A 25,599-nucleotide genomic window follows, 5' to 3' on the forward strand; every position below is an offset into this window, starting at 1 on the left:
TTTTGAAAGAGAGAGTGTGAGCAGGGGAGGAGCAGAGAGAGAGGGAGACACAGAATCTGAAGCAGGCTCCAGGCTCTCAGCTGTCAGCACAGAGCCCAACGCGGGTCACAAACTGTGAGATCATGACCAGAGCTGAAGTCCGACGCTCAACCAACAGAGCCACCCAGATGCCACTGATGGCTTCCTGTCTTATGTTTAGGTCTTTCATCCATTTTGAGTTTATTTTTGTGTATGGTGTAAGAAAGTGGTCCAGGTTCATTCTTCTGCATGTCACTGTCCAGTTTTCTCAATACCATTTGCTGAAGAGACTGTCTTTTTTTCCATTGGATATTCTTTCTTGCTTTGTCAAAGATTAGTTGGCCATACGTTTGTGGGTCCATTTCTGGGTTCTCTATTCTGTTCCATTGATCTATGTGTCTGTTTTTGTGCCAGTACCATACTGTCTTGATGATGACAGCTTTGTAATGCAGCTTGAAGGTCTGGAATTATGATGCCTACAGCTTTGGTCTTCTTTTTCAGGATTGCTTTGGCTATTTGAGGTCTTTTCTGGTTCCATACAAATTTTGGGATTGTTTGTTCTAGCTCTGTGAAGAATGCTGGTGTTATTTTGATAGGGATTGTGGCAATCCAACTGTAACTTAAGGAGTTTCTTTTGAAATGTTTATTTATTTTGAGAGAGTGTGTGTGCACAAGGAGGGGAGGGGCAGCGAGAGGGAGAGAGAGAATCCCAGGCAAGCTCCACGCTCAGTTCAGGGCCTGCCACAGGGCTCTAACCTATGACTCTGAGATAATGACCTGAGCCAAAATCACAAGAGTAGGATGCTCTACCAACTGAGCCACCCAGGCACTCCTTAAGAAGACTTTCAATCAATTCTCTTTTTAATGTTTCAGTCCCACCTTAGCTTCCTGTGTCCAGAGATTACTAGATGTCCCCAATCCCCGAGCCTTTTGCAGTTCTGCAAATTCGGCTGCTTCAAGGCTTTTACAACTGTCAGTTAGGAAAAGGCTGTCTTGAGTCTGCTAAATAAAGTCATTAACCCATCAATTTTCCAATTTCCAAAGTGCTGTTGTTCTTGTCTCCTCTCCTGTTTTGCCTGTGGGTTTCTGCATTAAAAAAAAAAATCCTTTACTTTTGTTTTACTGGGGTTTTGGGTAATAGCTGAGGCTAAATGTACGTATTCAATCAGTTCACTTTAACCAAATGTTACCCTATCTACTTTTCTCATCTACCATCTTTCTACCCTACATTTGGCAGCGTAGAAATATTTTTCAATTTTCAAAAACATAGGTCCTTCTATACTTTTTTTTCTACTAGCAACTTCCTCTATCTGGAATATTCTCCCTTTCAATCCTTGTCTGAAAAATGCCTTCTGTGACCACGTTCTTCCCACTCAAAATCCAGTAATCTCATAATAGCGTTCATAGTACTTTTTCACTTTTTCATCAGCGCATATCCCATTGTATTATATATTTACCTGTGAGGTTTTCCTTCTAGATTGTGAACTCCTTAAGAACCAGGACTTTATCTTAATCACCTCCATATGAAGTGTACCTCAGTATCTAGTACAGAGACTACTATAGAGTAGAAATCAGTAAATGGAAGAGGAGAGGAAAAAAGTAAAAAATACACCCTGATTAAGGAAGAGGGATTCTACTGATTAATAAATTCTTCATATGTTAGTCTGTTCTGGGTGTTGCAACAAAATACCACAGACTAAGAGGTTATAAACAACAGAAATTCAGTTCTCCCAGTTCAGGAGGTTGGAAGTCCAAGATCAGGGTGCCAGCACGATCAGCTGAGGGCTTTCTTTGGGGTTGTAGAATTCCTATATCCTTATTTGGTGAAAAGGGCTAAGGGAGCCCTGTTGGCTCTTTTTTAATAAGGGTATTAATCTCACTCATGAGATTAACCACCTCCCCAAAACCCCATCCCCTAACACTATCACCTCAGAGGTTAAGTTTCCACCATAGGAATCTGGGAGAACACATTCAGACTACAGCACTTAACAAAATGTCCAAATTTGATATTCATACATAGGAGCAGTATATGAGTGTCCTTAAAAATTTCTAGATAGCCCTTTCCTCCTCTGGCTGCAGTAATGAGAGGAGCTGCTGCCATGTCTGCCACCTACAATGGATGGTGGTGGGGAACTGCTCCAGCTTCCTGATCAAAAGGAACAAGCAGACATACAGCACAGAGCCCAGTAACCTGAAGGCTTACAACTCCTTCTGCTAAAATTGACTGATTCGCTACAAGAGTGTGGGCACGGAGTTGGTGGCCAAAGGCAAAGGTATAGTGGTGGTCATAAAGTGGAGATCAGGCCAGTGAAAACCCGCCACCTCCTGTGTACGGATTACCATCAACAAGAATGCTCTGGCCATCCTAAGCAGCATCAGGCACATGATCCACAAGAACAAGTACTACCCAGATCTCCGCATGGATGCCATTCGCAGAGCCAGTGCCATCCTGCACAGCCAGAAGCCTGTGATGGTGAAGAGGACACGGGCACACTTCTCCACGAGCTCCTGAGCACCCGCCCCACCCCCTCTCCCCTGCCTCCAAACCAATATAGATGTCAACTACCTTAAAAAAAAATCTAGATTAAATCAATCTGATGTGAAAGTTTCTCATACTTTAAAACCTGTATGTGGTTTCCTATTATTATTCTGAGTCCTCAGTCAAAGAAACCCAATATAAGAATCTACTCAGCAACCAAAGAAATTTTATGAAAACATTTTCTTGGTGTCTGGAATTCTCAGCGTTAACAAAATCTGAGACTTAGACTTTGAAGCCTCTCCTCTTTAATAAGGCAGGATTCTTGGTTACTTTAGGGGATACTGACCACTGCCCGATGAAGTCACACTAAGCCCAATGTTTAGTAGCTTACTTTTTTCATAGTAAGACTTTGTCAATGAAGATCACTGATTTGCATTTTGGCACAAGTTTCTTATCTTGTCACAGACTACCACTTTGAACAGTATTGTATGAGACGACCTTACTATCTCCTGCCTGTATTTTCTTCTGCACTTTTTCCATTTCCTATTTCTCTCTGCTCTACTATGTGCAATTGCTTCACATGTGTATTCCAGTTCATTATAATTCTCTCTTTCACTGTGTCTAGTCTGATGTTTGACCTATCCATTGAGTTTTTGTGCATATGTACTTATTTCTTTACTCTTCTATACCAAAAAATATCAAAGTTGAAATAATTTTATACTGAATACCTACATGTTTCCCCCCAGATTGTATCATGAACATTTTACTAGGCTTGCTTTATTATTTATCCATCTAACTATCCATTAATCCATATTAGTTTTAGTGCTTTTCAAAGTAAACAGCAGACATTAATTATTATGAAATTGTTGGGTCATAGGATAGGTATATGTTTAGTTTCATAAGAATCTCTTGGACTTTTTTTCTGAATTGATTAGACTAGTTTACATTCTCAACAATCAAGTATAATTCTCGTTATTTTACAACATTGTCAACATTTGGCATCATTAGTCTTTCTAATTTTAGCATATAGGTGGGTTATATAGTACTATCTCATAGTGGTTTTAATTTGCATTTCTCTAATGACTAAAGATATTGAGACCTTCATGTGGTTATTGACCATTCACACACATATCATTTTGTAAAGTATCTGTTCAAATTGCTCATTTTTAAAAATTGGTTGGTTTGGCTTCTTCTTAAGTTGTAGGAGTTCTTTATATAAACCTGATACCAGTTCTTTACCACATATATATTTTGGGAATATTTTTTCCCAATTTTTCCTATTCATTTTCACAATGGTGTGTTTTGATGAGCATAAGTTTTAATTTTAATAAAGTATAATGATAATTTTTTTTCCTTTTTGGTTATCATTTTCTGTGATAAGAAACTGTTGCCCACTCCCAAGTTAGGAAACTGTTCCATGTTTTCCCCCTAAAAGCTTTATGGTTTCTTAGTTGATGTTTGGGTCTATGCTCTACCTCAAAGTTATCCTTGTGTTTGATGTGAGGTAGAAGTTAAGATTCAGTTTTTTTCCATATGAATATGCAGTTATTCCAATACTATTTGTGGGAAAAAATTTCTTCCCCCTATTGGATCACTTTGGTGTTTTCATTAAAAATCCCATAAATGTAAGTCTGTTTCTGGGTACTCTTTTCCACTGATCTATTTGTTGATGCTTAGGTCAGTACCATACTGTCTTGATTATGGTGCGTTGATAATATGTCTTGAGATCAGGTAGTATAAGTCATCCAATGCTGCTCTTTTTCAAGATTGCTTTGGCCATTCTAAGTTCTCTGCATTTCCATATAAATTTTAGAGTCCACTGTGATTCTCTAGAGAAAAGTGTTGCAATTTTTATTGGGATGGCATTCAACCTGTAGATGGATTTGCTGAGAACAGACATCTTAACAATATTGAATATTCCACATCCTCTGAATTTTTACTTTTGGTAATTATATAAATTCACCTGGCCATTTTTGTTTCTCTAATTATTGGCTTATTTGTACTCAGTCTTTTCTTTAAATATTTTACTTATATATTCGAACTGGTTAATTCAAAATATAGTATTTGAGCATATAAATCTGCTGTTGGTTGTTTTGTTGACACTAATTCATACTGGCTCATTTCCTTGGTATTTGGTCATTTTTAAATGGTGAGTTCATATTTTATTGAATTTAACCTATGGATATCCTGATTGCCTAAATTGGGGCTGCATTATTCCAGAAAGGATTTACAATGGATTCTTCCGGAGGTGAGGGTGAGGGGCATGTTACTGAATAGGGATTATTCCTCTTTTAGTGTCCTAGCCTAATGCAAAACTCTCAGGTTCAAACAACCCTCCTTATGGAGGCCAATGCTTAATTGTGCTCACAAATTTAGTTTTCCCTATTTGTCCTTTTTTTGAAAACAGAAGAAGGGCCTATTGAAATTTTCCTTTTCTTCTTAGAAAAAACAATGTACCAAAATCACATGGGTATTTAAAATTTTTTTTTTTTTACAATTTTCTAAGATCTATTTCTACTATATTAGTGGGAGGGCTCCTCGTAGCATGCAGCTGTTTGATATTGAAAATGGAGGACCTCACTGGGCTTTTATTTAAAAAAAATTTTTTTTTAATGCTTATTTATTTTTGAGAGAGAGACACAGAATATGAGCGAGGGAGGGGCAGTGAGAGAGGGAGACAGAGAATCCAAAGCAGGCTCCAGGCTCTGAGCCATCAGGACAGAGCCTGACGTGGGGCTTGAACTCATGAACTGTGAGATCATGACCTAAGCTGAAGTTGGACGCTCAACCAACTGAGCCACCTAGGTACTCCCCTCACTGGGCTTTTAAATTATAACTTATTGTTAAAAAATTTTAGCTATGATCTTGACACATATAAAGTTTTAATCATGTATCTGCTAAAATGAAGAGTTAAGGTCATGACAGTTTTGGAGAGATTTATAGTAATCTTAGTTATTAAAAAAACCCAAAATACAATTAGTTATTTGAAATGAGATGATAAATAGAAATAATCTATAACCTTTATGAACTTTTCCTTTAAAAAATTTCCTTGGCATTGAAAGAACCTAATAAATAAAATAATCCCCTGCAGTACTCATGTTCCACTTAATTTTCCCTTGAGGAAGGGGAAAGACAGAATAACTTCAAAATCACGAAAAGCAAAAATTTAAAGTTTTTGCATTGCTAGCTAAAAATTAGTTCATTTAGTTAAGGATTCTTTCTTAAAATACCGACACAGATGTCTGGCCCCTCTGCCTTGAAATTCTACGCTTTTGTCAAAAATGTTCAGAATGTCATGTTAAATCCCCACAAGTAACATTGTTGTAACAAGAATATAAATACTAATAAATCCCAAGTTAGTAATAAATAACCCATTAAAATAAGACTGTCACATGTGAGCTCATTTATATCTGAGAAGAGCCTCTATATAATGTTAAACAACAGCGTGTGCTGGAATAAGGACAGGATCTATTTTTATGTATTCATGAAATACTGAATTATAAAATAGTAAGTGCCATAGTCCCGGTGTATTTGAAAGCAGGAAAAAAAATTGCCCATGCCTTTTTCTCCCCAGAAATGTGATTATTCAAATGAAAAAGGGAAATATTCATAGCCTGAGGGTACCTGGCTATTCTATAAATGCCTAATTGGTATATGCTAAAATTAAGTTGAAGAAAGCCTTAAAACTTAGTTCCTCAGTTAATAAGCAGCACAGAAATGGGGAAAAAGCTCTATAAAATAGTTTTTGTACTTTTATCAGCAATCATAGGGTATCAAAAGATTACCTAACTTTAGGGCTTCTAGAGACCTTCACCTATTAATCAAATTCCTTTGTTCTCTACAATGATAGTATCAAAGTAACTGCAGCAAAGTAACAAAAGATATGGCCTTTTTTAGGTCAACTTTATTGTGTTTTATTCTTTTCATAAAGGTGTTCAATGATTTCCTTCCTACCAAAATGAGAATCTTTTTTAAAATTATAAAATACATGCTTGCCATGTTTTACATAATTTAACTGTGCCTGTCTCTGTGTGTGTCTAATCCATAAACCAGAAATAACTATTGTTTAGGACTTACTACAAATATCTTTATATATATATATGTGTGTGTGTGTGTGTGTGTGTGTGTGTGTGTGTGTGTACTTTTAGGTCAAAAATAGAATTATATTAACTTTATGTAATTTCCCACCTACCAACATATATATAATGGAAGGTTTTCCATATGAGCACATGTTATAGATCTACCTCTTTTTATTTAGTAGCTGATCACTATTCTAAATAGTTGTACATAATTAATCAATATCTGAATGGTAAACATTTAGGTTGCTTTTTAAAAAAATGTTTATTTAGTTTTGAGACAGAGAGAGGCAGAGCTTGAGCAGGGGAGGGACAGAGAAAGGGAGACACAGAATCTGAAGTAGGCTCCAGCCTCTGAGCTATTAACACAGAGCCTGATGTGGGGCTCGAACTCATGAACCATGAGATCATGACCTGAGCTGAAGTCGGATGCTTAACTGACTGAGTCACCCAGGCACCCCTAGGTTGCTTTTAATTGTTGCCATTATAAACCATTATAGCTAGTCTATTATACTTTAAAGTAAGAATGTATTCCAGTAAAGATAAATTCTCTCTGATCTCATCAATTTGCTTAAATAAGTTACAAAGTGCTTGTTATAAGATTACATTTTGATGGTAAATTTTAAATTAGAATTTCTCTTTTTAAATTTTTATTTTTGAAGGAGAGAGAGAGAGAGAGAGAGAGGGAGAGAACATGAGCGGGGGAGGGACATAGAGAGAGGGAGACACAGAATTCAAAGCAGGCTCCAGGATCTGAGCTGTCAGCACAGAGCCCAACGCAGGGCTCGAACTCACGAGCTGTGAGATCATGACTTGAGCTCAAGTTGGACGCTTACCTGACTGAGCCACCCAGGCACCCCTTAAATTAGAATTTCTGAGAAAGATACCCTTTGAAATGGATTTGAAGAGAAAAATATGCCCTGTAGAAAAGCCCAATAGCAGTACCCTAAGATATTAATGTGTATAAGTTATAAGGTTATAAAGAATAATGACACAATGAACACTCATACAACTGGTTTAAGAAATAGAATATTACCTTTACCATCAAAGATCTCTATGTTCATCTGCCCTTCCTCTCTAACCTTTGAGGTAACTTTCTTCAATATTTTGTTTATTATTCCCTTGATTTCCTTTTTTCCCAGTTTTATCGAGGTATAATGGACAAATAAAATTGTAGTATACAATGTAATGATTTTATATATATATATATATATATATATATATATATATATAGCCTTGCTTTTCTTTATAGTTTTACCATATACATGTTGTATCCCTAAATTGCATATTTCTAAATAATACATTACATGCTTTGACTTTTATACTAATGGAATCATATTGTAATTGAATTGCCTTTTTATTTTTGTGCAAAATTATCTTAAGATTCATCCACATTGTTCCTTGTAGCTACCATTCATTTTCTCTACTAAAAAATATTCTAACATAAAAAGGGGCGCCTGGCAAGCGTCAGTTAAGTGTCCGACTTTGGCTCAGCTCATGATCTCACAGCTCATGGGTTCAAGTCCTGTGTCAGGCTCTGTGCTAACAGCTTAGAGCCTGGGGCCTGCTTTGGATTCTGTGTCTTCCTCCCTCCCTGCCCCACCCCTGTTTGCATTCTGTCTCTGTCTTTCAAAAATAAATGTTAAAAAAATTTTTTTTTAAACCCCATAATTTATTCATTCTACTGCTGGTTGGCATATTAGTTCCTTTGTTTTCTGCTATTTCAAACAATGCTTCTATGAACATTTTTGTGCATGCCTCTTGGTGTATATGGGTAAGAGCTCATCTGAGAGTGGAATCACTGGGTCAGAGAATATGTTCATATTCAGCTTTATATATAAATGACAAATTATCTTATTTCTTAGTATCTTATATCTTACTAAATTTTCTAAAGGAGTTATATACTATTTTACATTCTAACCAGCAAAGTTTAAAACTTCCGTTTGTTCCATAATTTCACCAATATTTGATAATATGATTTTTTAATTATTCCAAAATCGTGAATGTAAAAGGCTATAGCATTATGGTTTAAATTGACACTCTCCAATTATTGACATATGTCCTTTATTTCTAGATAATCTTTCTATACACCTACTGACCAAGTGGGTTTCCTTTTTTCTGAGATACTTTTTTTAAGTCTCTTGTCCATTAAAAATTTGTCTTTTTCTTATTGATTTGTAGGAGTTTTTATTTTATTTATTTTATTTTAGAGAGAGAGTGAGCATGAGCAGGGGAGAGGGGCAGAGAGAGGGAGAGAATCTTAAGCAGGCTCCATGCTCCGCATGGAGCCCAACATGGAGCTTGATCCCATGACCCTGGGATTATGACGTGAGCCAAAATCAAGTTGGATGCTCAACCAACTGAGCCACCAAGGTGCCCCACTTGTAGAAGTTTTTATAATCTGAGCACTAATCTGTTGGCAGTTATATTCTTTGCAAACATCTCTCACCCTGAGGTATGCATTCACTCTATGGTATTTTTTGATGAAGAAAAGTTCTTAAGTTGAATGTAGTCAAATTCATCAATCTTTTATTTTAAGATCAGGATGATTTGTAACTGGTTTAACAAATCTGTCCCTACCCCAGAGTCATAAGGATATCTCTTTTAAGGATTGTTCGGAAAATTAGATAGCCTGGCTTTTCATATTTAAGTCTTTAATCCACGTGAAAGTGTTTTTAGTGCATAGTGTGGTACACATACATTAGTGAAGTTGTGTACATTTTCACCTAATTGTCCCGGCACTATTATTGAATTTTTCATCATTTTGTCACTGATCTGAAATGCCCCCCTTTTTTTTTTTTTTTTGAGAGAGTAAAAGTGTATTTGTGAGCAGGGGTGGAGCAGTGGGAGAGGGAGAGAGAATCTTAAGCAGGCTCCAAGCCAAGTGCAGAGCCTGACATGGGGCTCAATCTCACAACCCCGAGATCATGACTTGAGCCGAAATCAAGAGTCAGATGCTTAACCCACTGAGCCACAATGGCTCCCATGAAATACCAGTTTTGTCATAAGTCACATTTCCATATATGTGTAGTTCTGTTTATTATCTGTTCTCATCTGTTATGAATATTCTGTTCTAGGGGTCAATCTAACTACTATATAGTGTCTTAATTACTACAATCTTAAACTAGTCAAACATTATTTTAAGTTTTATTGAAGTATAATTGATAAATAAAATCATAAAATATTTAAAGTGTACATCATGATGACTTGATATATACATACATCATTAAAGGACTCCCATATTTACCTGTTTTATTGTTTTTGTTTGGCGCAAATATTTAAGTTCCACTTTCTCAGCAAATTTTGAGTATATAATACAGTTTTATCAATTACAGTCACCACATTTTACATTAGATCCTGAGGCCTTGGCCTTATAATAGCTAAAAGTTTGCACCTCTTACCAACTTCTATTTTCCCTACCCCTCAGGCCCTGGCAACCACTTTTCTACTCTTTGTTTCTAAGAGTTAGACTTTTTTTTTTTTTTTTTTTAAGATTCTACCTATCAGAGATAACATGCAGTATTTGTTTTTGTCTGTCTGGCTTATTTCACTTATCATGATGCCTTCAATGTCTATCCATGTTATCACAAATGGCAGGATTTCCTTTTTTCTCATGGGTGAATAATTCCATTGCTTATATATAACACATCTTTTTCTATTCATCTGTTGATAGACACTTAGATTGTTTTCATATCTTGGCTATTGTTAAAAATGCTTCATTGAACATGTGGGTACAGACACTTCTTCAATATCCTGTTTTCCTTTGGATATACTCAGAAATGGGACTGTTGGATCATATGTTTTAGTTTTAATTTTATGTTTTTAATAGTAGCTGTATCAATTTACATTCTTACCAACAGGACACAAGGGTTCCCTTTTCTCCACATCCTCTCAACACTTGTTATCTTTTACCTTTTTTGATAATAGCCATTCTAACAAATGTGAGGTGATATCTCATGGTGATTTTGATTCCTATTTCCCTGATGATTAGTGATGCTGAACACATTTTCAGGTGCCTTCTGTACATTTGTATGTCTTATTTTAATTATTTATTTATTTTGGTATGTCTTCTTTTAAACTAATTTTTGATCTGACAGGACCAATTCCCAAGTTGCTGTTGTTTTTAGGAATGTGTTGGCAACTGTAGTTTATTTATTTAATTTTTAGAGAGAGAAAGCACACAAGCAGGAGAGAGGGGCAGAGGGAGAGAAAGAGAGAGAAAGAGAGAGAAAGAGAGAGAAAGAGAGAGAAAGAGAGAGAGAGAGAGAGGGAGGAGAGGGAGAGAAAGAGAAAGAGAAAGAGAAAGAGAAAGAGAGAGAGAGGAGAGAGAGAGAAAAATACAGAGCAGACTCCATGCTCAGCAGGAAGCCCCACACAGGGCTTGATCCCTCGACTCTGGGATTATGACCTGAGCCAAAATCAAGAGAATGCTCAACTGACTAAGCCACCCAGGTGCCCCAGGGATGTGTTGGTAATTCTTAGGTTTTTGCTCTTCTAGTTTGGATTCTGATAGAAATTGCATTGCCTCTATTGATTATTTTGGGGAGAACTGCTATCTTTATCTTCTAATCCATGGACATGGTATATCTTCCATTTAATTAGGCCTTCTTTCATCCATAAATTTTATTATTAATTATATCTGGCAATTCTCATCTTCCAGTGTAACAGAATTTAATATGCATTTTGTTTAGTTTCTCTAGACTCCCACAGATAGTCTTTGAATTTTTAATATTTAATAACATTTTTCTCCTTGTTCAAAAAGTTTGAAAAAAGAAAGTTTGAGAAATAATTTTTGTATCACCTGTAAAGAATATAATGCCAATGTAATAAATTATCTAACAAGTGAGACAGGATGGGGTAAGCAGATTATTTGCTTCTCTTAAATTGGTATCACTATTTTGTGGGAAGTTTATTTCTGTAATATAATATATATATTTTTTGAAAACAAATGGAAGTATGTTTTGGCTTTATATGCGTAGTGTTTAGCAAATACTTTATGGAGTAATTCATTTATAATTTGGATTATCCATCATTCATTACCCTCTACCTTAATAGCACAACCAAAACCTGACAATGGCATGAATAATTAAGTAGTAATTATTAAGTAATCTGACATTAAGTAATATAAAAATGAATGTTTTATAGATGACTTTTCATTTTCAGAAAGCTTCCTTAGAGAACAAGTAATATAACCTAGTATTTTTCAAGAGAAAATAAAAATGTTTATGCCAAGTAATAAGCGTTTCTGTCCAAAATGGTATGGATATTGGTTCTTCATCTTATTCACTGTGGAAGGCTCAAGAACTGGACATATCAGTAATTACAGAATCTCCTGGGAAAATAAAAAGTAGTCTTAAATATTAGGAATAATCTAAAAGAACTAAAAATTACCTGTAGAGTACAGTTCATCATCCTTATTATGTAGTCAAACTGTTGGTGGTCTAATATAGCCCTGTTTTGCTGGACATGCAAACCCAGCTCATCAGTGAGACACTGTCTTGCTGCCTTTCCTTTAAGGGCTCTCAATGCAGCTGGAAGGGTCTGAGGACAAGAGAGGCAGAAGTGAACAAAAGGAATCAATGCAAAAAAGTACTTTCAATCACACTAAAAATTCAAGTGCACCTTATCTACAAACCATTTAACAAAGTTATTAGAATTAAACTTCTAGCTTCTAGAAGAGTTGATTTGTTATTAAGAACAACTATACATAAATATACGGGTTAACAGTTAATTTTATTTGTAAGCCAGCATGAAAAAGAAATAGAACTGATTCATGTGATAAGTTAAAAAACAAAAACAAAAAAACATTAACTTCACCTAAAAAAAAAAAAAAAACTCAACAAAACTTTGGTTACCAAAATACTCATGACACTTAGACACCTCTTTTAATAACTGGCCACATCTTCATGGCAAGAATAGAAGGAAAAATTTAAATGAAAATAAACACAGGTGATTTTATACCTTTAAACTGGTTATTTAATCAGTTCTTTAATCACAAGTCAGTTTAAATTTATGACTAGAAAATTCTAAATCTCCCTTCCTCATTTCAATATAATAAAGGACTCAGATCAACAAACAGAAATGTCCAGATTTATGTATTAAAACTCTTTCATTTCATCACCCAGAAGAATGTCTCTTCCAGTTTACCATTGAGAGCCTAGTTAATGTATTTTATATAAAATAGTAATAAGCTTATTTAACTTTGAAAACCTAAAAAATACAGAACAAAGGAGCAACTAAGAAGGAAGGGAAGAAGTCTGAGAGAAAGAGGGCACAGTATTACTATAGGCAGGCACAAGAAATAGGATGGAAACCTAAAGCAAGAGAAGCAAAAGGAAGTCTGTGATACTTCAAGCATAAGAGAAAATGGAAACCAAAAAAAGTCAAAACCTAGAAAGGCTTGGGGTCATTTACTATAAGGGTAAAAATGTTACTCTTTTCATGCTTTAGCCTCCTGTAATAGATGCTCAGAGCTATAATGAGTCACTAAGAAAAGATTACGTTACATTCAGCATGTTTTATTTAAAAAGTCAAGAAAATGTGTTTTTTTAAAACACTGTTTTCAATAGCGTCTCTTATGTTTATTCCAATAACATTATTATACTGGGAACACTGTAAACACTCTGATTTTTTTAAGTTTATTTTTGAAAGAGAGAGAGAGAGAGAGAGAGAGAGAGAGAGAGAGACACGGAGGCAGAGAGCCAGGGAGACATAGAATCTGAAGCAGGCTCCAGGTTCTGAGCTGTCAGCATGGAACATGACATAGGGCTTGAGCTCACAAACCATAATATCATGACCTGAGCTGAAGTCAGATGCTTAACTGACTGAGCGACCCATGAGCTTCAAGAAAATGTGCTTTAATAAGACCCATTTAAATTGAATACCACTGTTTGTATAATTCATTACTTATTCTGACTAGATTCTTTGCAATAAATAAAATTATACTTAAAATGTTAAATTTCTAAGTAAAATAGGATTTAGTGAACAATGTTTAAAAGTTTGAGGAAAAAAATGCCTATTAGTATTTCTCTGGTAGCCACATAACTAGGCTTGGCTAAGATTTTAAATCTTAGACTTGATTCACTTAAAATGATCAAAACGATCAAAGGACACTCAATAAAGACAAGAGATGGAATTAGAGGAGAGGTTATTTGGCAAGCTACACATGTAAATCTGAAAGGGAAATGATGAATGCTTACTTGGGAAAGATGGAATTTTATTACCTTTTCAGTCTCCAACGTTTTATTTTCAAATATGAAAGAGATGCAATTTCTAACAACTTCCAATCTCTGTGCACTGTTGAAAACTGTTGTCACCTTATCCATTATGGAGACTAATAGAGGAATATAAAGACAACACAAACAAATTAAACCTCTTTGGCAACTACAAAAGCAAGAGGAATATTAGTATTTACACTTTATATGACTATAACTATTTACATGACCAACATTTAGAATTTATTCTTTTCCCTGGTTGCATGGCACTGGAGGTATTCCATTTTATTACTCTGATTACATATTTAGGTTTTGAAGTGTCAGGCTAGTCAAAGGCTTATAGAGGATAATATCACAGGATAGCTTCCAAAGATAAATTGAACTATTATGCAAATTAATTGATACTGCACAGTACAATTGTATAAGCAAAAGTAAATATCTATTTTTTTTTAAGTTTCTTTATTTATTTTGAGAGCATGCCAATGGGGGAGGGGCAGAGAGGGAGGGAGAAAGAGAATCCTAGGCAGGCTCCATGCCTGTGCACAGTGCACAGAGCCTGACGCAGCAACTGAACCCACACCAAATGCCCCAATTTTTAACTTGAATTGTAAACAAACTGATAAAGTTTGGGGCACAGTATCATGAAAAAAGTAGCTAACATTTATATATGAGAAGACTACTAACAAAAAAAGAAGCTGATATTTCTAAGATATTACCAAAGGAAAACCACATATGACAAAAAAATCAGATTCTACAATTCTGAGTAGAGGGGAATTGAAAAGACACCATACAAAAAGAGAAATGATTATGGCCCAAGAATTACTATATGAACTTGGGAGTAACTTTTTACTCCTATGAACTACGTACCAGTCACCTTTACCGTAAGATTGAATAATTCTAGTCTAATACACTGGAAACCATCAAAACCCCAGAGGAGAAAGCAGGGAACAACAACCTCTTTGATCTCAGCTGCAGCAATTTCTTGCTTGACACATCTCCAAATGCAAGGAAATTAAAAGCAAAAATGAACTACTGGGACCTCATCAAGATAAAAATCTTCTGCACTGCAAAGGGAACAATTGACAAAACCAAAAGACAACTGACAGAATGGGAAAAGATATTTGCAAATAACATATTGGATAAAGGGTTAGTATCCAAAATGTATAAAGAACTTACCAAACTCAACACCTAAAAAACAAATAATCCAGTGAAGAAAAGGGCAGAAGATATGAATAGACACTTTTCCAAAGAAGACATCCAGATGGCCAACAGACACATGAAAAGATGCTCAATGTCACTCATCATCAGGGAAATACAAATCAAAACCACACTGAGATACTACCTCACGCCAGTCAGAGTGGCTAAAATGAACAACTCAGGAAACTACAGATTCTGGCGAGGATGTGGAGAAATGGGAGCTCTCTTGTAATGTTGGTGGGAACACAAACTGGTGTAGCCACTCTGGAAAACAGTGCGGAGGTTCCTCAAAACGTTAAAAATAGAACTACCCTATGACCCAGCAATAGCACTACTAGGAATTTATCCGAGGGATACAGGAGTGCTGATGCATAGGGGTACCTGTACCCCAATGTTTATAGCAGCACTATCAACAATAGCCAAATTATGGAAAGAGCCTAAATGTCCATCAACTGATGAATGGATAAAGAAGATGTGGTTTATATATACAATGGAATACCACTTGGCAATGAGAAAGAATGAAATCATGCCATTTGCAGCAATGTGGATGGAACTGGAAGGTATTATGCTGAGTGAAATAAGTCAGAGAAGGGCAGATACCATGTTTTCACTCATGTGGAACTTGAGAAACTTAACAGAAGACCATGGGGGAAGGGAAGGGAGAAAAATAATTACAGAGAGGGAGGGAGGCAAACCATAAGAGACTCTTAAATACAGAGAACAAACTAAGGGTGGATTGGGGGGTTGGGGAGAGGGGAAAAGGGTTATGGACATTGAGGAGGGCATTTGTTGGGATGAGCACTGGGTGTTGTATATAAGCGATGAACCATGGGAATCTACCCCAAAAACCAAGAGCACGCTTTACACACTGTATGTTAACCATTTTGACAATAAATTATATTTTAAAAAAATCTAGTCTAATACATAGGCTAAAATTACTTAAAATAAATTTACCTTATGAAAAGAATATTAGAAGGATATAAACCAAAGTAGTATTAGTTAAGAGTGTTAATTTCACAAAGTACTGTATCATTGGTACAAATGATGTAGTATCAATCATTCTTAAGCCAAAAAGAAAGACCCCTTATATATTTTTTTCTTTTTATTTATTTGAGTGTAGTTTCCGGTGTACAATTTAGTGATTTGACAAGTTTATACATAATGCTTTGTTTCCAAGTGTAGCTACCATCTGTCCCATTATACTGCTATTACAATACCAAAGACTGCATTCCTTATGCTGTGCCTCTTATTCCTGTGACTTATTCATTCCAAAACTGGAAGCCTGTATCTCCTGTTCCCATTCACCTATTTTTCCCAACTCTCCCCACTTCCCTGGCAACCATCAGTTTGTTCTCTACATTTATAGGTCTGATACGGCTTTTTGTTTAAGAGCCCTTATATTTTATGGTTGCTCTTGGAATCTAAAGGCATAATCCCTTTACTTCCCCGCATACTTAAGAAGAAAGACTATCATATCTTACTTATTAGCATCCCTTTCATTTCATCAATACAAAATCTTTTATCTTTCAAATCATTTTTTAAACTTTTTTTTGCAATAATTTTAAGCTCACCAAAAGTTACAAAATAGTACGGAGAAGATTCACGCACTCCTCACTCAGCTTTTCCCATTGGTGACATCTTGCCTAACTAGAGTGTATTATCAGAATCAGGAAATCAATTGGCACCATATAATAGACAATAAAACTCAAATTTTACTAGTTTTTTTTCAATTCATTTTTAATCATATGACACTGATATTCTTCATGACCATGATGGTTAAATAGAATATTACACATGACTCTTCTATGAAATGCTCGTTCTTAGTTGTGTGCTCTGGTGCTTCCCACACATGTAGGTCAGTGGAATAGACTGAAATAGAAATTGTTAAGTAGGAAACTTCTTAGAGTCTCCAAATAATACCACATACTTTATTGAGCAACATCTTTAAGCTGTGTTTATAAACTTTTAATTCTAAAATCTCTTCAGCAACACTTTAAATTTTCTTTAGGACAAGCCATTAAAACATCCCACATTTTCTGATAATAAGTCTGTTACCATGTGGGAATTATTGTCTTCCTTTGAGACCATGAGTTAGTTCACTCAGAGAAGAAAGCTCTTCACTTGGAGTTACTGATACTTCAGACTGGCCAAACCCCCAGTTGTGGCGTTCTAATACTAGCTTTCTAACGTCTGATGACAACTCTGGTTTGTGGGCACTTGATTCCCAGGGCTTCCTTTCTAAGGCTTTGGCTTACCAATGCTAGTTCTGGCTCCCCTGAGGAATAGCTCGAAACTAATTAACCTCTCACAATGTGAATGCCTCCTAAGGTGACAGCAATTTTACACTCATGAAGTGAGTATCATGTAAAATGAAACTTTCATACTGTTTAATTTTAGTACAAGGGAAATCCCGACTCTTATCAACCCAAATGAACCAGAAAGTTGGACAGAGGCCCCTGCATTCATTCATTCGTTCGTTCATTCAGATTTTACATGCAGGGCCAAATACTGAGTCATGTGTACCTCTCTCACTGATTACAGTGATATACTCCACATGCATCTAAAGAATGAATTTGATGTGGATTAAAAATGAAGTAAAGAGATCAAATGAGGATAATATTGAGACAGTTAAGGCTACAATTAAAGCAAATTAAACTTTATCAAACTTCATGTGGGTATTTAAAGAAAGAACTTGGTGTGCCTGGGTGGCTCAGTCAGTAAAGTGTCTGACTTTGGCTCAGGTCATGGTCTCACAGTGTGTGAGTTAGAGCCCTGCATCAGGCTTTCCGCTCTCAGCTCGGAGCCCACTTCCAATCCTCTGTCTCCCTCTCTCTCTGTCCCTACCCCACTTGTGCTTTTTCTTTCCCTCTCTCTCAAAAACAAATAAACATTAAAGAAAGAACTCAACTAGCTTATGATTATTAAAATAACCTGACTAATCCCTTCAAAAGATAATTATTCACCCTAATGTGTCTACCTTCTCCCTCTTCTTCTCTATGTGAAAGTTCAATCAACACTTGAGTAAAAGGTATTCTTAGGAAAATAATGGCAAATTAACATTACTAAATAAATAAATAATAAAAGTAGCATTAATATTACTACATATGTAATATAACATTAATGTTAACAATGTGTAATTATTAAGCTTACTATGCAAATATACAATGACTATACGGTTATTCATTGATAATAAAACCACACTTACTTCCAGGTATGATAGAACAGTCTGTAGCAAACTAAAATTCCTACAGGAACAATTATAAAAGTCAGATAAAATGCAAAACGATCTATTTAAATGTATCAGATTGCTAAAGAAGCACCAGGACTAGAGGACCTAAAATTCCAGAGAAGGAGAAAAAAGTTGGAGAGGTGAGTTAACACACACATCCAAATTTTCCCTAGGCGATCTACCAATTTTGGGTACAGATAGAAGACTACTGAGAATCCAGGCTTGAATCTGGCATATGGCTAGGCTGACCAAAAGTTTCTGGTGAAAGCTGAACTGACAAAAGTAGATGTGTGCCATGGTCTGTAGGTAAGCCTCTAAAAGATCAGTAAGCAAATGTATAAATAAAAAGTTAACAGAGATAAATTATGGAATAAGAAAAATAGTTTATTAATCCAAAAGAAAGCAAGAAAGCAGGGGAAACATAAAACAGGAAGATTAAACAGAAAAAAAAAACAACCAATAAACTACATTAAGGCCATTACTATATCAGTAATTACATTTACATAAAGATAAATAGTATATTAAGTAATATAAGTAATATACTAAGATAGACTGGCTAAAAAAAAAAAACCCCACCACATGCTGTTTACAAGAGGTATACATTTTTTTTTATCAGTATTTTTTTTTAATTTTTTTTTTAAATTTTTTTTTTTTTTTTTTTTTTGAGACAGAGAGAGACAGATCATGAATGGGGAGGGTCAGAGAGAGAGAGGGAGACACAGAATCTGAAACAGGCTCCAGGCTCTGAGCAGTCAGCACAGAGCCCGACGCGGGGCTCGAACCCACGGACCGCAAGATCACGACCTGAGCCGAAGTCGGACGCCCAACCGACTGAGCCACCCAGGCGCCCCGAGGTATACATTTTTTTTATGTTTATTTGTTTTGAGAGAGAGAGAGAGAGAGAGGGTGAGCAGGGGAGGGGCAGAGAGAGAGAGGGAGACACAAAATGCGAAGCAGGCTCCAGGCTCTGAGCTGCCAGCACAGAACCCAACGTGGAGCTCAAACCCACAAGCTGAAGTGAAGCGAGCTGAAGTCAGACACTCAACTGACTGAGCCACCCAGGTGCCCCTACCAGAGGCATATATTAAACATAAAGCCCTAGAAAATTTGAAAACAAAAGGATAAAAAAAGATAAACCATACAAACACTAAGCAAAGGAAAGCTGGCATAGCTATATAAATATCAAAGTATACTTTAAGGAAAGAAGTATTACTAGACACAAAGAGGAACATTTCATAATGATAAAGGGATCAATCACCAGGTTGCTATGATATATCAAATATATGTGGATCCAACAAATCATCTCCAAAATATATGAAGGAAATTATGGATACAATTAAAATGAGAAATAGGTAAATTCTACTATTATCACAGGAGACTATAACACATTTCCCTCAACAGCTGAAGAAGAAGAGATAAAAATCAGTAAAGAAAGACAACCCACAGAATGGGAAAAAATATTTGCAAATTACATATCTGATAAGGGACTTGTATACAAAATATATACAGAACTCTTATGAATCAATAATAAAGAGACCAGTAGCCCATTTAAAAATGGACAAAGGATCTAAATACACATTTCTCCAAAGAAGATATAAAGAATGGTAAATAAGTAGATGAAAAGATGCTCTATAACATCAGTGTATATAAAGAAATCAGAATGCCCCATACATTGCTAATGGGAATGTAAAATGGTGCAGCTGTTTTGGAAAACAGTCTGGCAGTTTCTAAAACTATTAAACATAGACTTACCATATGACCCAGAAATTCCACACCTAGTGATATACCTGAAAGAACTGAAAACATATATCCATACAAAAACTTACACATGAATGCTCACAGCAGCATTCTGAAAACAGTAGTCAAAAAGTAGTCAAAAGTAGGCAAAAGTAGAAACAACCCAACCACCCACCTGTTGGTGAGTGGACAACAAAACGTAAATATATATACTTACATATACATATACATATACACACACATATACACACACATACATGTATACATATATGTATATCTCCATACGATGGAATATTATTCAGGTATAAAAAGCAATGAAGTATTGTTACATGCTACATGGATGAACCTTGAAAATATTATGCTAAATGAAGTCAGTTACAAAAGATCATATACTGTATAATTCCATTTATATAAAATGTCCAGAATAGGTAAATCTATAAAGATAGAAAGATTATTGCCTAACGGTAGAGAGGAGTGGTTTTGGTGGAAAATGGGGAGTGACTACTAATGGGTATGGGTATTTCTATTTGGCATAATGAAAACAATCTGATATTATGTAGTGAAAATGGTTGCACAACTCTGTGGATATGCTAAAAACCACTGAATGGTGCACTTATTGAGTTTTATGGTGTGTGAAATATAACTCAATATAGCTGTTTTTTAAAAAGAGAAGATTCTATAGTATAGCAGTTACATTAATGGTTACTGTTTGTGAGAGACAGTGAATGGAACAGTGTTTCTGGGTGTTAACAATGCTCTAATTCTGGTTATACAAGTTTGTTTACTTTGTAAAAATTTGTCAAAATTTTTACAAAATTTTACAAAAATTCATCACTTTCATTTTTGTGTCTTCTATCTTGATAAAAGGTTTACTTTTATTTATTTATTTTTTTAAATTTTTTTTAATGTTTTATTTATTTTTGAGACAGAGAGAGACAGAGCATGAACGGGGGAGGGGCAGAGAGAGAGGGAGACACAGAATCGGAAGCAGGCTCCAGGCTCTGAGCCATCAGCCCAGAGCCCGACGCTGGGCTCGAACTCACAGACCGCGAGATCGTGACCTGAGCTGAAGTCGGACGCCCAACTGACTGAGCCACCCAGGCGTCCAAAGGTTTACTTTTAAAACAAACAAAGAGACAGATACATACCAACAGGTGGACCTGCTGGCACAACACATTTCTTTTCCACTCGTGAAGCAGGAGGCGCATTCTGGTTCTTAGCAAGATTTTCCTGTATTAATTCCTGTACCCGAGTTTCATTAATTTTTGGGAAAGGCAGAATATGAACTCGCAAGTGGGATCCTTCTGTTGGGCGTGGAACTTTCTGGAATGCCATATGAGGGTTAGGATTCTCCTGCAATATCAAACAGGTAAAATTAGTCAGAAGTTGAAATACCAATGGCAGATTGCCAGGCAGAGAGTGGGAGCTCAAAGGGACAAAAACTGAAATCAGACAGATGAGTGATTATATATACATTCAGATACATGCCATAAAAGAGTACCAGAATCTTCTCAGGGGATCTATCAGCAGCATCTGATAATATAGCTGATCACTCAAACTCCTTTTCTATGAATACTTTCTCCATGTGGTTTCTAGGTCTTCTTGCTACATCTTTGTCTATTTTTTTATCTGCCTAATCTCTTAACTATGTAAAAACACCAGGGCTCAGACTTCGGGCCTCTTTTCTATCTACACTTATTTCCTTGGGGACAACTTCCATTCTCAATATTTCAACCATAAAAACACCAATGATCCATAAATTCTTTCCTCCAACTGAGCTTTCTCCTGAACGTCATACACATATATTCAACTGCCTGCGCAGAGTATTTCCATTTGGATTCAAAATAACTTCTTGAGTCACCTGGGTGGCTCAGTCGGTTAAGCATCTGCCTTCGGCTCAGGTCATGATCTCATGGTTCGTGAGTTCAAGCCCCACATGGGGCTTTGCAATGACAGTGCAGAGCCTGCTTGGGATTCTCTCTCCCTCTCTCTCTGCCCTTCCCCTACTTGTGCTCTCTCCCTCTCTCTCTGAGTGAATAAACTTAAAAAATTAAAAAAAAATAACTTCTTAAATAGACGTCCAAATGGCACAATTACTCTTCCCCTCCTCCAAATCTGCTTTCTATAGTCTTCTCCACTTCAGTAAATGGCATATTTATTTTTCCTCTCAGGTGAAATGCTTAGCTATCTGTAATCCCTTTCTCCAACACTCAATCATCCATTCCTCTGCAAACTTTTTGGAATTTGCCTTTCAAATATGTTCCTAATCTGACCATTTTTCAACAACCCTATGGTTCAAGGCAACATCTCTATATTACCACAGAACAACAGTCTCCTGACTGGTCTCTCTGCTTCCATCCTCATTCCCTCCCTCCCTCTATTCTTAATACTGCAGACAGAGTGATCTAGTTAAAAGTATGTCAAACTATCACCTCAATACTCTGTTCATTCAAGTAGCTCTTTATCTTATTCAGAGTAAAATCCAAAGTTCCTAAAATAATTTACAAGGCCCCACAAGATCTGGCTTTCCTATAGGACTGTGTCCTGCTACTGTTTTCCTTCATTCTGCTCTAGCTACCCAGGCCTTCTTGTTCCAGCCTCAAGGCCTTTGCAGTTAACTGTTACTTCTGCCTATCCCCCTACAATTTCAACAGCATCCTTTATTCCTTCCTGCATTTCTTTGCTCAAATGCTACCTTTCTTGCCCACCTTATCTAAAGTTATACCAATACACTCCTTATCCCTCTTATTATATTTTCCTCTTTAGCACTTACCATCTTCTCACATATTATAAATTTTATTTAACTTGCTTATTGTCTACCCTTCTCTTACTAAAATGAAGCTCCATGAGGGCCAACATTTCAGCCAATCAGAAAAATATTCTTTGCCCTCTGCTGTATACCTGTTGCATCTAGAAACTGCCTGGCACATAGCGGGCACCCTAAACTACTTCCCACTATTTCATAATAAGTGGGACACAATGTTGAACACATACTAGGATTGCAATAATTGAAGTAAATACATCAGCTAATATTTTCATAGATCCTTAGGGCTGGCATAAATTTTTATCTAGTCACCCAGTTAAGGAGGATTATATTTCAAACACCACAGGTAGAATGGAATTCATCTTTTAATAACGTTCTCTAGGGAAAGATGTTTTACTGCCATTCTTAGACCAATTCTAGCATTTATTATCCTTTGCAACCAGAAAATTCCCTTTTCTTCTTGAACCTGTTATTTGTGTTGTAGATTAAGCTCAATACTACCCTATACTTTCTCCAGACAGTTAAAATGGATATCAGTCATCATCTACTAGAGCTACTCCCCACAATTCTTTATGGTTATATGGTCCAGACCCAGATAAAGAAAAGGTTCAGCCATGGCAGATGACATAGGTAGCATATCTCAGAAACACCATAATAATTAATACTCTTTTAAGTGTAAAAAAGCCCGAGTTCTAGTTTTTGTTCGACTCATGTGTGACGCTGGGAAAATAACTTTGCCTGAGGGACATCTTACAAGGTTCTTGAGAAGGTGAAATTAGTTATAAAATTTGTTCTTGCCAAAGTAACCCTTATATGCACTTTGTGTTTTCCCTTTGCATTGTTAGCAAAGGCAGGGGAAAATATATAAATAAATTCCTATGCCAAGTCTTCATGACCACCACTTTCTAAACTATATGCTGAAAAAATTGTTCTAAAATTATGCTTGGATTAACACCAACATCACTGGTCTATTGTTTCTGCAACTGTCCTTTTCAAAAGTAGTATGCTTGTTTTTCTTTAGTCACAATGACTAAATGCTTCTGTTCTTTAGTCACAATGTCTAAGATATCTTCTCGAAGTTACAAATATCAATTTTCTAAAACTCACTGGCAGATTTTTTTTTTTCAGGCTGGAAAGGTAATTCATATGGATTTTGAGGTCAGAATCAGAATCATTTAAGTACAGTCTTCATTACTTCTGTTTCTATTTATACTTATTTTCTTTATAATAAAATAAAAACTTAAAATATATTTTCCATGATATAAATAATATTCATTGTAACAAATTTTAAAACATGGAAAAATAGAATTAAAAAATACATCTTCTTAGTTATCTTTCCTAACTATATTTTATCTCTCTCTTACTATATATTCTTTTATCTTGTTCCAAAAATGACTTAAGGTCATTTAGAAAAATAAAGATACACATATTATTTCTACTTAAAATCCTGCAATGTATAAGTTCATCCTAAACCTTATATGGAAGAATAAAGATACAAAAATAGTCAAGGCAATTCTGAAGAAGATTAAGTGGAGAAGTCAAAGTTCCAAGATCTCAAAACTTACCTAAACCTATAATAATAAATCTAGTATGGCAACTGGTATTAGTGAAGGGTTAAAAAGGCTAATGGAATAAAGGCCCAGAAACAGGACTATGTGTAAAAACGTGATAGAGACAGGTGACACTACGATTCACAGGGAATGGTTGGACAATTCAATGAGACAGGTAGTACAACAAAGTATTTTTAGTGCCTGGTCTCTGATGTCAGACCTTCTGGGTTAAATTCCAGCTTAGCCACTTATTGGTAGTGTGACCTGGTACGGTGTCAATTCACTCACCACTTGTGTTTTAGTTTCCTCACCTGTAATCTAGATAATAGTACAGTACCTACTTCATAAGGTTCTTGAGAGGACAAAAGGAGTTGTTATAGGAAAACTTTTAGTGCCTGTGTGCACTCACGTGTACACACACATACACATTTTCCCAGAAAATATGAAAGCTGTTTTCTAAAAATTTAGAGTACATTCATGTAAAAAATATTTATTCACTGCATATTCTATAGCATGACACCATACCTCTAAAACTCAAACCATGTCTTTCTTCCACGAATCCCATCATATCACCAGCTACTTACATTTTAACAACAACAAAAATCATAGTCAATAAGAGTTAAAACAGAAATAACTTATTAAAGAAAAGATATTGCTATTAGTCATCAGTAGTGTTATTCTTCTCATAAGCAATATGAAATATTATAAACCAAATCTATAGAATTAAGATTAAAAAGCATTTTTAGTCATTTTAAAACAAAGTTCAAAGATGAGGCTATCCTGCAGTTGTATAGACATTATACATAAAATTCATATTATGGGATAAAGTTACAAAATTATAACATATTCAATTGTGTTCAGAAGATGCAAAAAAGGCTCATGCCTGTGAATCAGAGTGCTTGTTTTTTCTGGATGTTGTGTCTGTATACTGCTGCCCTCTAACGGGCACTGTGGTAAATATAAAGAAATACATTTGCTACTTTACACCCAATTTGGTCACATAATGGCTTTCAAGAAGACAGAAGAAATGAGAGGAAATTTCAGGCTCACTGAACTCTGCATATTCTTAGAAACATCTGCTCTTACTTGGAACTTCAGCTGCATTTGGACTGTTCCCTTGAAGATTACTGAGCTCATTAAAAACCGCAGCCTAATTTTGTTGTTGAATATCCTTGTGGAAACAAGGAAATTCATTATTTTCAATAGAAGAAAGAAGCTGCCAAATTTTCATCTTTGATTGCAGAGAAATGCAAATATAAATTAATAACCAAGAATTCAGGCCACTAAACACTATGGTGAACATGGTAACAATTTTGTTCAAGGCAGCCAAGATGA

At 35.7% G+C, this 25,599-nt stretch overlaps 1 protein-coding gene across 5 annotated transcripts in view; it reads right to left on the reverse strand.

The window, feature by feature from the left end:
- The window catches only part of SBF2 (SET binding factor 2), a 473,279-nt gene that overhangs the window by 162,919 nt on the left and 284,761 nt on the right, over positions 1–25,599 (reverse strand). For all 5 annotated transcript variants that reach the window (XM_042959198.1, XM_042959197.1, XM_042959196.1 and 2 more), the window contains 3 exons: positions 21,099–21,303; positions 13,797–13,906; positions 11,965–12,114 (listed from right to left, as the gene is read on the reverse strand). In XM_042959198.1, coding sequence (XP_042815132.1) covers positions 11,965–12,114; positions 13,797–13,906; positions 21,099–21,303 — 465 coding nt within the window. The remainder of the gene's footprint in view (positions 1–11,964; positions 12,115–13,796; positions 13,907–21,098; positions 21,304–25,599) is intronic.

Source organism: Panthera tigris, chromosome D1, assembly GCF_018350195.1.
Source record: "Panthera tigris isolate Pti1 chromosome D1, P.tigris_Pti1_mat1.1, whole genome shotgun sequence".
In the NCBI taxonomy this organism is placed as follows: Eukaryota; Metazoa; Chordata; class Mammalia; order Carnivora; family Felidae; genus Panthera; species Panthera tigris.